Source organism: Strix aluco, chromosome 5 (assembly GCF_031877795.1).
Source record: "Strix aluco isolate bStrAlu1 chromosome 5, bStrAlu1.hap1, whole genome shotgun sequence".
Classification (NCBI taxonomy): Eukaryota; Metazoa; Chordata; class Aves; order Strigiformes; family Strigidae; genus Strix; species Strix aluco.
In genome coordinates this window covers 39,526,977-39,541,308 of record NC_133935.1, presented here as the reverse complement: position 1 = coordinate 39,541,308, position 14,332 = coordinate 39,526,977, and the positions used below count along the sequence as shown (strand labels likewise).

Below are 14,332 nucleotides of genomic sequence, written 5' to 3'. Positions count from 1 at the left end.
ATGACTAAATGGAAGCCAATAAGCTTTACATAAAAGATTTCATTGAAACCCACTTCAGATATTTCACCTGATGGTAAATAAAGAAGAATAAAACTACTCTGCTTGAAAGAGTTTACTGCATTTCTTCCACACCTACTAGTGACTCTTTTGTATCTTATAAATATTCCTGTTTAAGCTTTCAGTGCTCAAGAATAGTCATACATGTTATAATAAAGAATGAGCAGCACAACTGACAAATCAGGTTACAAGCTCCGAGATTAATTTCTGGCACTGCATAGGTAGTGGGTAAAGAAAATGGCTTATGATGCTAAGTTCTTCCTAGTCAGTGCATACTCTGAAGTAGTTTTGGAATTACAACTATAACCAACAGTATCCAAATCAGTCTAGCTTTTCTTCTTTGCCAAATGGACTTATTGTTTATTTTCTCGTCTCAGTTATCAAGCCAGGTGGACCACACGAGCCTGGGCAGAATGAGTTCTAGCAACTTCTACAGTTCGATTGCTCAATAAGGTGTAAAATACTTCTGAAGGTAGATGTAGTGCAAATATAGGCATACTGATGAGACTTGTCTTAAAATCTAGCTATGAAAAAATTCACATTTAAGTTCTATATCAAAAGGAACATGAGTCCTTTAAAGATTGACCTTTTGTTGTCAGCACGAAGTTGAGCAGAAGGAAGATTTCATCTTTTTTCTTTAGTGCACTAGTACTTTCCTAGATAATGATGGGGGAGGGGGCTAGGAGCAAGCAAAAAGGTAAATCGAACTGATGAATATAATCTGTGTGCTACTCAGACTAGAAATCGTCTGATGTTAGAACCAAAACCAGACTGGCTACAACTGCTGTTCCTGGAGAACATGATGCATACATGCTTGACTCCTCTCCTCACCCCACCTAGTTAGGAGTTACCACAGCCGCCTTCACACCTAACAGTTTGTCCCAGTGGTGACTAATCTCTTGCTAATAGTCTAATCTCATTCTAATAAATCCTCTATAGATGTGCAGATGGATAAGGAAGCAATTTGCTTTGTCACATTAAAAACCCTCCACTGGCCAAGTTCAACCTCATGTTAAAATGATCAACCTGGACACCAACTTGCACAGTCTTTTGAAGCTAAATGTAACCACTTTTCAAAGGCACAAGTCCTTCCTGGAATTTAGGCATATCAGCTGTTGGGACTTTACTGGAAGATGGGTGAGCATTTTGCCCAACCACACTTAAACATAAAATTGTTTAACTAGAGAATAGATCAATTCATAGATGCTTTCCTGTATCAGAGCAGAGTTCGCAAGTTAAAATTAAATCACAGCCAGCTCTTTTGGAGGGGACGGGGCTGCGGTGTAAGAATTAAAGTAACTGAAATGCTAATTGCTCATCTTACTGTAGAAAGTCAAGTAGTTGAGGGAGACAAGCTGGGAAGCTGGCTGCAATCACAAGGGTACAGGACTGCTCCACTTGTCTGTGAATAGGACGACAGAAATATTTCACAGACTATGGTACAATGTTGCTTAGCACTTCAGTCTCCTTGCCTATCACAACATTTAGCCAAATTTAAGTGCTGAATTACAATAGTAGTTGTTCTTACTTTTTAAGAACTATCTCAGAGGCACCTTTACTGAATATCCGGAAACTGCCATCAGAGTTTTTTAACACAGTACTCATAGATTTTCTAACAGAATTGAAGGTGTACACTTTGTACAAATCCTCTTCTGGTATCTCATTTCTTACGTCCTGATAATCACGTTTTAAATCCAAGAGCAATCCCAGCAAGGCACATTCAGTTTTATTTCCAACATGACGTGGTAGGCCACCTTCTTTTTCAGGAGGCTGCAAGAAGAAAAAGAACCTTTGCTAATTAGGAGGTTAACTTACAAACCACTGAAGTACAACATCTAGAAAACAAGGAAGCTAAGGCCAAGCTTAGCTCTAGATGGGGGAGTTTCACTTTTGCAATGATTACTTAATAAATTCCTGTGAGTCATGAGTCGAAGTCATACTGCTGGCTTCTGTAAGTAACACCTTCTGTACCTGTTTAGCATCCTTCAGTCCCTTTCTCAGACTCAAAAATCACCCATTAAGTTTGTATCGAATCCTAACATGATCTTTCTAAAAGGCATTTTCCATTGCTTGAAATATCCACCTGATCTGAGTGTAGTCCCTGAATAATTATTTTGCATTTTAAAAGTACAGGTAAGTTTAAACTGATTTTAGCAAGCTAAATGGCATTATTTCTGCTAAATTAAAGTATTTTCTCCTGTAATAACTCTTCCTCAATGACTTAAGACTACGATCACATCACCTCTTAGCCTTCTGCTGAAGAAACTAAGTCTTTAAGCTTCTTAAGTCTCACTACAAGTTCCAGGCCATGGCCTATTTAACTGGAAAGAGTTCAGAAACAAGTTTCCAGCCCATTAATACCAGAACAAGTTTCCTATCTCAGCCATGTGGAATATGCACATACTAGTGCTATAAGTAAAGGAGTATCTCTCAAGGTATTTCTGAGCTTATACAGTTGTAACATTGCAGTGTAGTTTGTAGCAAAAAAGGCAGAAGCCCTTACTCAGCATGACATGCCTCAAGCAGCTAGAGCTAAACTATATTAATCATAACTCAGTGATCCATTTTCATCATTCAGCGTGGCAAGATCTTGGATTTGGCTGTACTGAATACTCACACTTTCAAAATGTTCACTTTAATATGCGGTTTAAGATGTCCAGTTCTAGGCTCCCCAGTACAAGAGACATGGACATCCAGGAGCAAGTTCAGCCATGGGCCACAAAGATGATAAAGGGACTGGAACACCTGACATACAAGGAGAGGCTGAGAGAGCTGGGACTGTTCAGCCTAGAGAAAAGAAGGCTCTGGGGGAGAAACTTATCAGTATGTATTAAATGCCTGACTGGGGCAGGTGGGTGGAGCAACAGTAAAGGACTGCCAAGCCAGACTTCTTAGTGGTGCCTAGTGAGAAGACAACAGGCAATGGGTACAAACTGAAATCCCATTTGAACATAAGGGAAATGCCTTTTTACTCTAAGGGTGGTCAAATACTTGACCTGGTTGCCCCGAGGTTGCAGAGTTTCCATCCTTTGAGATTCCTAAAACCTGACTGGACATAGCCCTGCACAATGTGCTCTGGCTGACCCTGTTTTGAGCAGGGATGTTGGACCAGAGGATCTCATGAGGTCCCTTTCAGCCCTCTGTTTCCGTAAAACAGACTAACTTTTGACTGCATTGGATGCAATTTGATTAAAATTGTAACAGTAAGGGACCTGGTCAGTTTACATGCAGCTACTTTTTTCCTTTTTATAAAAGGATCTTCAGAAAATAGACTGTGAAACTCCTCATAAGTCATTACTAGTATTTCAGTCTTGTTTCAGAGAAATCAGTGCTGGTGATCTTGATATGCTACCTCAAGTACTGCTATTGAGGAAATTCTTTCAGAGGTACCATTTTTATTGGCTGAAAAGTAGCTTTTGGACTGCGGTTTTACTGCTGTTCCTGTACAACATAGCATTCATAGTGGAGGCTTCTACTAAATCCTGAAGTGCTAATTTATTTATTTTTTAACGCTAAACCCCGAATATTGTTTACTGCCTTAAAGAATATAAGTTATGCAACATGTTGGAATAACTACAGCAAGGAAGCTATGTTTGGAGTTGCATAAAACGATGCACACAAAAGTGCCAAATATTCCAGTATTTAAAATGTGTAAAAGCCCATTATTCTTTTTATTTTGAAAGCCTCAAATGAGGCATGAGCAAAGATGTTAAAATTCTGAAGCCTACAAACTCATACAACAGTGTTTGGAATAAAAAAAAAGTCAAAATCCTCATGTGTACTTGTGTTTTCTCATTACATTCTAGCTAATGTTATGCTACTCTTACGTGTTTACTTGAAGTAGCACTCAAATCGAGCCAAGATCTCTTCAAGTAAGGTAAACAGTCCCGCTTATAAAAACAAATTTAGACACAACTGTGAACTTAAGGGAAGTTATCTTCCTGAGATTGTATCTTTGAATTATCAGCTCAAACCTAAATTATCAGTTCTAACTGAAATAAGCTGGTTTTGAAATTTAGTCTCAAATGAATGGTTGAGCAGTCTACAGCAGGTACAAAATACCTTATGCTGCATTTTTCCACAAACTTACACTTAACTGCCCCCCATGTGGCCACCAGACTACTTGCATCTTTTGAGGATGTTGTTTAGTTACCTTGATTAGAATGAAGAAATCCACTTACCAGTATTTTGGAAGTATAAGCACAATTAACAGAAATTCCTGTCACAAGGTAAGCCATAGTTTTCTCTGGAATAGCTTCTGGTTCTGGAATTTTTTTATAATGTTTTTCATTGATGTAGGCTTGGACCACTGTCATTCTGTTCATGGTCAATGTTCCTGTTTTATCTGAGCAAATAGCTGTGGCATTGCCCATTGTTTCACATGCATCCAGATGTCTCACCAAGTTATTATCTTTCATCATTTTCTAAGGAAATAAAAGCAGTCAACAGCTATCCATGACCATTAATTCACATTTCAGAAATTCTCATTTAGGGTGTCCAGTCTCACACAGCAGTATCAGATGACACTTCAGATGACACTAAGTTATCTGTCATCTTACAGAGGAAGAATTTGTAGCTGCCACATTCTATAGGGATTCCTTTAAGTCTATTACATCACAGTAAACTTCATTTTGAACAAGGTTCATAAATACAGTCTTGATCTCCTGTATCTGCATGTCACACTGACTACTGATACTATTCAGACTGTTAACAAGCAAATAGTTTATGATGCTACTTAGAAATAGAGGAGAGGTACAGACTGAGCTTTACCAGATACAACATTTTAAAAGTATTTTTGCTTACAAGAAAGATCAAGCTATGTTACAGACTTATCCGAACATCAGAAGATATATATTTCAAAGGTTCTAGAGCCAGACTTAAACATTAAATACTAACTGGGAACCTAATGTTTCAGCTAAGATAGTGAGGACTACACAAGTTTCATAGGTCAAATATTGCTTTAAATTCTTTACTTAACAGCTTTGGATAGTATTTTAACCTCAAAGAGGCCGAGTAACTTGAAATGATAGAATACTAAGGCCACTACTAGTTAGTGCTGTAAATTAGTAAGTTTTAGAACACAGCCTAAACAGCCATTGTCTTTACAGTTAGATTTTCAGATCAATAGCCAGTCTCAGCATGCTGAAGCAATAAGAAAATTAAGAGAACAAAGAGCATGAGTTAAAAAACATGCAGTATAATTAAGAGAAAACTATGTTCTACAATATTCAAGTCCTCAAGGAAAATCAATCTGGAAACTTTTGCAGTAGTTGCTTAACGCAGTTAGGTAGAAGTTCGGGTTTATAGAAGAATTTGTTATTTACAAACTCCAACACATCTATTTATTATAAGCAAATGCTACAATGTTATGAACTAAACCAACTCATCTTTAGTTGGTGACAACTGGTTGTCACTACTCACTGTTCATGTTAGCATGTACTCAGAAATTAAGAAAAATACTGCTGTAGATTTCTTATGCAGTTCAGGGAAACAAGAAAAGCTTCTTCCCAGTCTGTTATGTACATGTAATGCAGCATATCTCAGCTGAGATTTTACAGCTGATGAATACACCCACCCACCTTTAAAATCTGTTCCCCATCTATCTACTTACCTTAACAGAGTAAGCCAGAGATATAGTCACTGCAAGTGGAAGACCTTCTGGTACTGCCACCACCAAAACTGTAACTCCAATAATGAAGAACTTCACAAAATACTGAATATAAATTGGTGTACATTCAGCAAGCCAAGGTCTCTTCTGAACCCAGAAGGTATCAATTACAAAATATAACACAAGGATAATGACTGTGATTGCAGACATCAACAAACCTTGTTAAAAAGAGAATAAACAGTTTTCAGAAATTATCTCCAATATTTGGCAAAAAAGACTGTGGATAAGTGCAAATACTTCTGCCTTTATAGAAGTTAGTTTATAACTATGATATTGAACAGGCAAGTCAAGAAACATTGAGGTAGTTTTCAAAGGTGTTCCAACTTTCGATGCAAGTATTTCCTCATGCATTTCACCTAAAAACTTCTAAAAATATTTTTCCTTCCCATTTAATTGAAAATTATAGATCTGATTATGAACAGGAGACCAATATGTAAAAGTCATTTAACTAAGCAGAATAAGAACTGAAATAATTCAGCAGGCCTTCAATGATTGTGCTGCTGACTGACTCAGTACAGAAAGCTGCTGACAGTCTGCACCCTGCTTCCTGCTGAAGGTGGGACTAAATATGGCAGCTAAGCAGAGTGTTCAATGAACTGGGAGTAACTGGGAAGACGAATCAGAACTGCTGTTAGCAAGTTGAGTGGCACACTTAAAGACACCACATGAAAACCGTGAAGGAAAATGCACCTGACTGGAAAAAAGGAACAGAAGTCACTGGAGTGTCAGCTCTTTTTAGAAACCTGCTTCAGTGTGTGCACCATCCCAAAAGAGCGGGGCAGACAAGTACATGCATGCAGTAGATGAGCATTAAGGGTGTGTGGGGAATTACAATGGATCAAAAGGTCCATAAAGGAAAAGAAGAGCTCTTACTTATGAAAGATGTGAAAAAAAATAGTTTGACAAGAAGAATATTTTACACTAAACATACTGTGGAACCTTTATTCAACATTTGTTAGTACAAGTTTCTCTGAAAAATGAACACTGCCATACATAACTATGGAGTGATAAAGCTAAAAGTTTAATTGCTTTGTCCTCATACCATAACTGCTTGTCCTCACACCACAGATGCTGACATCAGCCCTTTTTGAGCTGTGGGCTGGGCTATAAGGCTTCTAGAAGTTCCTCTAGTTTAAAATCTTTCAACAGTTCTACACGGACCAAAACAAATCCTGAAATATTTAAATTAAACCTCAACATACTATATAATATAGCCTAAAATCTACACTGAACTTCATTGTTGCTTTAGTCTACTTCTCAGAAGCAACAGTTTATCAAATGTTTTGACAAGACAGCTGAATATTAGCTGACAGAAGAGTAACAGAAGCTAAAGGATAGTAGAAAGTCAATAAAAATGTTACATATCAGCAAGGCACATGCCAAGTGGAAATTCTTAAGCCTCTGAAAGTACCAGAGATAACCTGGTCGACCCTACCATGTTTTCCAGACTTCACTCAATTTATAGTTCTCTAGGTACATCACTAAATGCTATATCTTATCTGAAATTATCTTTCATAACAGTTGTCCAAAGTTACGAAGTTGGAATTTTCGCTCTCAGAAGCTGACACTAAAGCCTGAATCTATTTAAATCAAGGAAAAAGAAAAGTCATCCACATGACACAGTCTGAGAAGCCATCAGCATACTCAGGCACAATGGCATACTTGCAAACATTGGAATTTTGCACTTAAAATAATCAAACCAGTCAAGGCTAGCTACTTAAGATAACCCCTCACAAACTGTGCATGTTTCAACTTTATTAAAACATGTGACATCAATGTAAGGAGGGTACCAATACATCATACCTGCTTTGCCAATCTGAACCGCAAGCTTTGTAAGTTTGCCTTGAAGAACAGACTTTTCTTTCTTTGGCAAATTTGCTCTCTTCTTGTCTTTTTCATCTCCATCCCCACCATCCTCACTCTTCAGTGGTTGCATTTCCATGGCTGCACCATCCTGAGCTTTAGCTAGAAGTTAAAAATCAAATAAAGTTTAGCCATTGGGGAGTCCCCAGAAATCAGTGATACTTAAAAAGCTTAACAACACCAGGCTCCATTAAACACCTGTGTAGTACCTTCTATCCAGAGATGCTGTGCTACACATGAATGCTTAAACAAGTGCACTGAGCGTAGGTGCCCAGGTGCTGGCAGCAGGGGAGCCGCAGCCTGTGAATAAGATCATGGTGAGGCAGGCTGTGCCCCTGCAGCCCATGGAGGACCACAGTGGAGCAGAGATCCACCTGCAGCCCGTGGAAGACCCCATGCCACAGCAGGCAGATGGGCAGCCTGTAAAGGGCCCATGCTGAAGCAGGCTCCTGGCAGCAGCTGGGGCCCATGGGAGACCCACGCTTGTGCATCCTGTTCCTAAAGGACTGTACCCTGTGGGAAGGGCCCACACTGGAAAAGTTCATGAAGGACTGTATCCCTAGGGAGAGACCCCACAATGCAGCAGGAGAAGAACATGAGAATGACAAAGCAGAGACAGGCATTATGAACTGACCAAAAAAACTATTCCCCATACCCCTGCGCTCCTCAGGGGCGGGAGGTAGAAGTCAGGAGTGAAGTTGAGCCTGGAAGAAAGGGCGGGGGGGGAAGATGTTTTCAGTTGTTTTAGTTTCTCACCATCCTACTCTATTTTTAATTGGCAATAAATTAATCTTCCCCAAGCTGAGTCTGTTTTGCCTGTGAAGATAATTAGTAAGTGATCTCCCATATTTTTCTCAACCCACAAGCTTTTCATCCTATTTTCTGCCCTGTCTCCCTGCTGAGGAGTGGGGAGTGAGAGAGCAGCTGGGTGGGCATCTGACAGCCAGTCAAGGTTAACTCACCTCACCAAGAGAGCTTGAAAATGATTGGTAAAGTTTACTTTTGTAGTATCTAGCTATGTTGAGACTACCAAGTTCATTTAAGCATTTGGTTGGGGCAGATTCACTTATGCCATCTTTAGCATAAGCACTTTGGATCTAAGTATTCAATATGTATTTTCATAGGAAAGTATGTATTCATTACATATGCTCTCAGAAAATAGGGATTTGCAAAAAAGGTTTGGAGAACCTGCATTTACCTTTGTTACGGTTTTCAACAGCTCCGTCTTGTTTTTTACCTGTCGAAGAGGGGAACACATTGTGTTTTAAATTGGCTGTGCAGACTTCATTTCAGTGTTTATGTTTATATATAATGCATACCTTAACATATGCTGAAACAAGCAACTGCATTTTTAAAAAAAGTGTAGAACAAACTGGAGACAGAGAGCTGACATAACTGAAGCTTTACAAGCATGTCAACTCTCAAACAGCTCACATCAGTTTTTTGAACTTCACTTTTCACATATAAGACTGCTGCAGTGTTATGCTACCATAGTTAAGTTTGCACAAATTACAGATACAGACATTTACTACACTTGTGAGAAAGCTTTTAAAAGGCTTGCCTAAACATTTTTCTAGGAAAGAAATTTGTGACATTAAAGTGATTCTGAATTTCTGAAAGGACTGAAACATTACAGGTAACTAGAAGACCAACACATCATGTGTAGCTTATTGGGAGTGGGGGGGCCACACTACCTCTTTTTGTTTGGGTTTTCAGGTACAAACTTTTCTATTAAGTAGAAAAAGCAAGAGTTTTAGTTACTATTTGTAATAACCTGAAATGAAAGCACAAAAGCGAGGACCTTAAAACAAACCCCAGAATTTAGCAGTATCACTTGTAATTAATTAAGTCTTCAGCCTTAATTTATGTAGGCTGAAACGTATGAGAATACTCAGGTACAAGAAAATCAAATTATCAAGCAGTGTGTCTGGCATGACATTTAATACCTTCACTACATTATTACTGTAGACATAGTCTGATTTCTATACATAAGATTTCCCCCTGTGCATCCTCAGAACAGCTGAGGAGAAAAAAAAAAAAGCACGTTCACCTTCTCCAGAAGATGCCACTTCAGACTTCTTAAGAAATCATCACTGTCTTAGTTTCGCATTTGTTCTTTCCTAGTTTCTCTTTCCCTCTTACAAGAGCAAATTCCTACACTTGAGTTACTTCTAGCTCCTTGTACATACATTTGCTTTCACTCTGAACCAAGCCATACACATCCAACTAAAAATAGCCACTTTAATCTCCTTAACATTCACAGAGAAGCTAATTTAGTTTAACCTGAGTTTTACCAAGGAGAATCTTATCAGGCACCTAACTCAAGGGAAAGAGGAAATTGTCTATCTTGGGAGACAAAAAAACCCAAAAAAACCCACAAAAAAACCCCCCACAAGCGTTCAGGCCCTAGGACACACCAAAACACTACCTTTCAAAAAGACTTCTGCTTTTACAATAGGAAGCACTGGCAGAATATTAATAAAAACTATAATCGTCTCCATATCTCCTGTAGCTGCTATTGCTTCCTCCTCCTTCCACTGTAAGGGAAAGAGCAAAGGATGGAAACTGTTTCACACTAATCCCTGGAAATGTTGCAGGTCCACTTTTACTCTTCACTACCATGCTTGAGCTTGAAAGTAATTTTGAACTTTCAGTTCTTGCAACAATTCTTGAAACTTACTTCTGAAAAAACTTACTATAAATTTCAAGAAGGGTCAGAATTGTAAAGTATTTGAGGATGAGGACAAGACAAAAAGCACAATTCAATCCTAACTCCTGCACAGAGCACACATTTCAACAATTGCCTCTAGTTTGAAGGTCACTGAGATTCTAAGCACATTTCTGTATGGCTTTCCATTACTATTTCATATTCCTCTGATGAAAAAGTATATTTTTCTGTCAAGAATCTTCACTCAGTCCCACCCTGTGGACCTCACAACTGTTTCTAGAAAAATTTTTGCTGTGGTGAAGCTCAGGACTGAACAAGTCTTGTGAAAGCTAATATCAAAACATTACTGGTCAACATTTCTAAGCTTTGACTCTCAGGATAAAGGCTATGGCTTAGATAAGTGACCTTATAAAGCCAGCTACTGAGCAAGTCCTTCAGAATAAGGAAGACAGCCCATTTCACACTTCACAGAAGGGCTTCAAAATGCTCTGGTTTACAAGCCCCTCATCCCTCTAAAAATAAAGTTTACAGAAAAGTGCCACTAGGGATTTGCCTTGTGTATATCTCTGAGCATTCAAAGTTTCAGCTCCGGAAGAAAAGGAGTGGCAGAAGCAGCTGTCTGCTCATCTTTATCTAAATCAGTCTTATATATGCTTAAGATATCCACAAACTCAGCAGTATCAATCATACAAGCTTTTCTTCTTCAAGTGTCATAGAAGAACTCCCTATACAGGACATTTTCTAGCTGTCAAAAGCAGAGCTTGATACTTACTACGTTGAGTTATTGGTAATAACCTGTTTGTCATAAACAAATATTTGCTATTAGACATGAATGTACTTTGAAGTTACACGGGATAGCAGTTTAACAGTTTATACATGGTATGGCTGGTTAGGAATTGTAAACCTTCTAACCTCTTAATTGATCAATGACATCTGAAGTTTAATTAAAAATCCATGTGACAAGAATTATTAGTAGTGGCATACTCTCAGATAACTGGACCTGAGGGTTTTACCCTGTGAAACTTAGTGAAAGTATGAGGTTTTAAAAAAGATTTCTGGCTTCGGATGACTAGAACATGTTTTTATCCAGTAACATTCAGGAGTTCACCCCTCCCTCCCCAAGGATTTAAGATTATTATGCCTACTTTTCTTGTCCTTCTTCTCTTTTTCCTTCTCCTTCTCCTCTTCATCTCCTCCAGCCCCAAGTAAGGTAAAGATAATTCCAGTTTGAGAGTTCACACCTACAGCAGTAACTACCATTCTTCCAGAGCCTTCCATCACATGTGTACCTGAAAGATTGAATCAGGTTTTCCACTGAGACTTGAGCAGTTATATGGCACAGCACAAAGGAAATGAGTTCTCAAACTTCACATTGATGAAACCCTAAGATACCACTGTGGTCCTCTAGAGCTTTAATTGCCGAAACTGTCTGGAAAATAAACCCATAAGCAACTACACAAAATGTTTGTCAGTTTTAAGAGTCTGCTCACTCTGAGAAAGTTTTGTACTAGTTGCAATGTTTTTGGATAATTGTAGAAGTCAGACTAGATGACGTCTACTCTGCCAGATTTTAACCTCAAAATAACCAGTTTATCCCCAGAAACAAACTACTTTCTTCAGGAATTGTCAAATGTTACACACCTGACAGCAGCATAGGATCTCTGTCCAGAGATTTCTTAACATGATCAGATTCTCCAGTCAGTGAGCTTTCATCAATTTTGAGGTCATTTCCTTGAATGAGTACACCATCAGCCGGTAAAAGATCACCTACAAGAGATCACTGGGTATGTTGACTGCAGTTCCTTTTTTAAAAATAAAAGAAAGTTCAACTTTAAAAATAGGTTTACCATATTTCACTTGTGCAATATCTCCAACAATTATGTCAGCTACTGGTATTTGGATGACTTGGCCACCTCTGATGACTGTGAATTTCTGTTCTTGTTCAATACGGCTCTGCAATCCCCGAAACTGTTTCTCTTTACTCCAGTCATTGAAAGCTGTTACTAATACCACACAAACTACAGATAGGAGGATTGCTGCTCCTTCAATCCAACCTGCTTCAGATTCCTCCTCCTCTTCACCAATATTTACTGATCCACATACTGTAGAAAACAGGTTTTAGATTTAAGAAATTCACGCAGATAGTTATTTCAACAACAAAAAGGTTTTGCCAAACAGAAAAAGCTAATAGCTGCTAAACATTTTCCATGCTAGCCTTCTCTGCAATTTTACATTTATTTTCAGTAAGGGTAACACACAAAGAAGCTAATGAACCTGAAAGTTAGAGCAGCTCAAGGAAGTTAAACCACCTAGAATTTACATCCCTGCTTATCTGAACATAAGAGAAGTTGATATATCAAGTTACCTGTCCCTATTATCTTGTTAAATGATGGCATAAGAATGCCAGACTAGACAATTAGTTAACCACCTTTTACTTTCTCAACATTTCCCACTTTACCTTTATCTTAACAAGACAGACATCATTGCAAAAATTCAGATCAATGGAGGTCAGACCCCTTCATCTTCCCTTTAGAAGTATAAATATAGCTTCATTTCTTAAATTAGAAAGTTACCAGTGCCATATTGCAAATCAAGGAAAATTTAGTGCATGACTGCAAATTATAAATTGCTTAAATATTGAGGAAAAGCTAGAAAAACACTCGCACAGAAACATGACTGATCTTGGACAAGTCCTTGTTCCTGCTGCTTGCATTTTACCTTTGGCATTTTTGTGGTCAGAATGATAGTAGATCATAACCAGGGGAATCTCATGTTGCCCTTTTTAAGGCAAGCTAGAGTTTTAGTAGTGTTCTTTCAAAAAGGAGTAAGTTGCTTTTCCACTGACTTACTCTCATCAGATTTACAGTATACACATGTTGGACCAGGAAAGTCAGTAGTATAATACAGGTTCATACCTACTTTTAAAAAAGTTTACTTACGTGATTCATTTCCTCCTGGAGGCTGGTAAAAAGAAAGGCCCAAGGATACTACAGCTGCAATTTCTAATATAATTAGTGTAACGTCCTGTAGTGCTTCCCATACTAACTGAAGAAATGTTTTTGGCTTTTTAGGAGGTATAAAGTTCTTCCCAAAAACTGCTTCTCTCCTTTCTATATCAGCTGGATTTCCACTTAAACCTATTTAATAATAAGACAAAGTTAGTGACACTTATTTGTATTTTCACCCTCACATTAGAAGTGATAGAGGTTTCCCATTCATGGAGTCAAGTCCCACACCATATTTCAGTAACAATACTGAAAAGCCATATCTCAAATATAATTACATAAGTATTATCCTTAAATCAAGAGTCACTATAGAAAACCAGCTATATTTTATAATTCACACTTTGCCAATATAAAGTAAGCTGATGGTCTACCTACTTGCACTTAATATGACATAGCAACAGAGTAATAGTAGCAGACATACCTTTGTACCAAGTAAACAAGTTTGCAAGACAAGATCATTAGTAGAGTTACTACTATCGAGACTGTGTAGCACCATGCAGCTTTAGCAAGACCACAGCCTGTGAAGCCAGCTCTGGTTCCCACTGTAGGGATTCTGTATTCAGAGATAACATCCTAGGATCCTACAATTAATGTAACATTTATAATGAAATATTTAATATAATTAATATAAAATATCATAAATATCATATTTGTGTATTATTTATGATATAAAATACTATTAAAAGCTGGTGCATCATGTGGTGAGGGGCAGCCACTGAATGATGCTGCTTCCACATGGACAGCAATTGTTTGCTCTTCCAAAGCTTCATTTTCTATTTCCTCCCACAGAGAGCCCATATTTAACACTCTGCAGCTTTGTACCCATCTTTTTATATGGCATATTTCTTTCAGAGTCCTCTTCTCTGTCTCAACTCTTGTACCATCTTTAAGGGACACTAGCAAGCAAGAGTGAGGGGCCTTCACTAAAAGGCACTGCCTGCTTCGAGTTAGCCCAAGTCCTTAAAAATCAAGGAATACCAAGTATATTCAGTGCAAGGTCACACGCTCAAGGTATTCCGTAAGTACACCTCCTGTTTACTCCTTCAACAGCTTCCAGGTGCCTAACCTGCC

The 14,332-nt window shown here is 38.3% G+C and overlaps 1 protein-coding gene across 8 annotated transcripts in view; it reads right to left on the bottom strand.

Annotated features, from left to right (window-relative positions):
* Positions 1-14,332, bottom strand: part of ATP2B1 (ATPase plasma membrane Ca2+ transporting 1) — a 63,631-nt gene that overhangs the window by 17,476 nt on the left and 31,823 nt on the right. For all 8 annotated transcript variants that reach the window (XM_074827083.1, XM_074827085.1, XM_074827087.1 and 5 more), the window contains exons 3-11: positions 13,196-13,393; positions 12,104-12,358; positions 11,898-12,023; positions 11,402-11,545; positions 8,787-8,825; positions 7,529-7,690; positions 5,669-5,883; positions 4,239-4,481; positions 1,586-1,827 (exon numbers count right to left, since the gene is read on the bottom strand). In XM_074827083.1, coding sequence (XP_074683184.1) covers positions 1,586-1,827; positions 4,239-4,481; positions 5,669-5,883; positions 7,529-7,690; positions 8,787-8,825; positions 11,402-11,545; positions 11,898-12,023; positions 12,104-12,358; positions 13,196-13,393 — 1,624 coding nt within the window. The remainder of the gene's footprint in view (positions 1-1,585; positions 1,828-4,238; positions 4,482-5,668; positions 5,884-7,528; positions 7,691-8,786; positions 8,826-11,401; positions 11,546-11,897; positions 12,024-12,103; positions 12,359-13,195; positions 13,394-14,332) is intronic.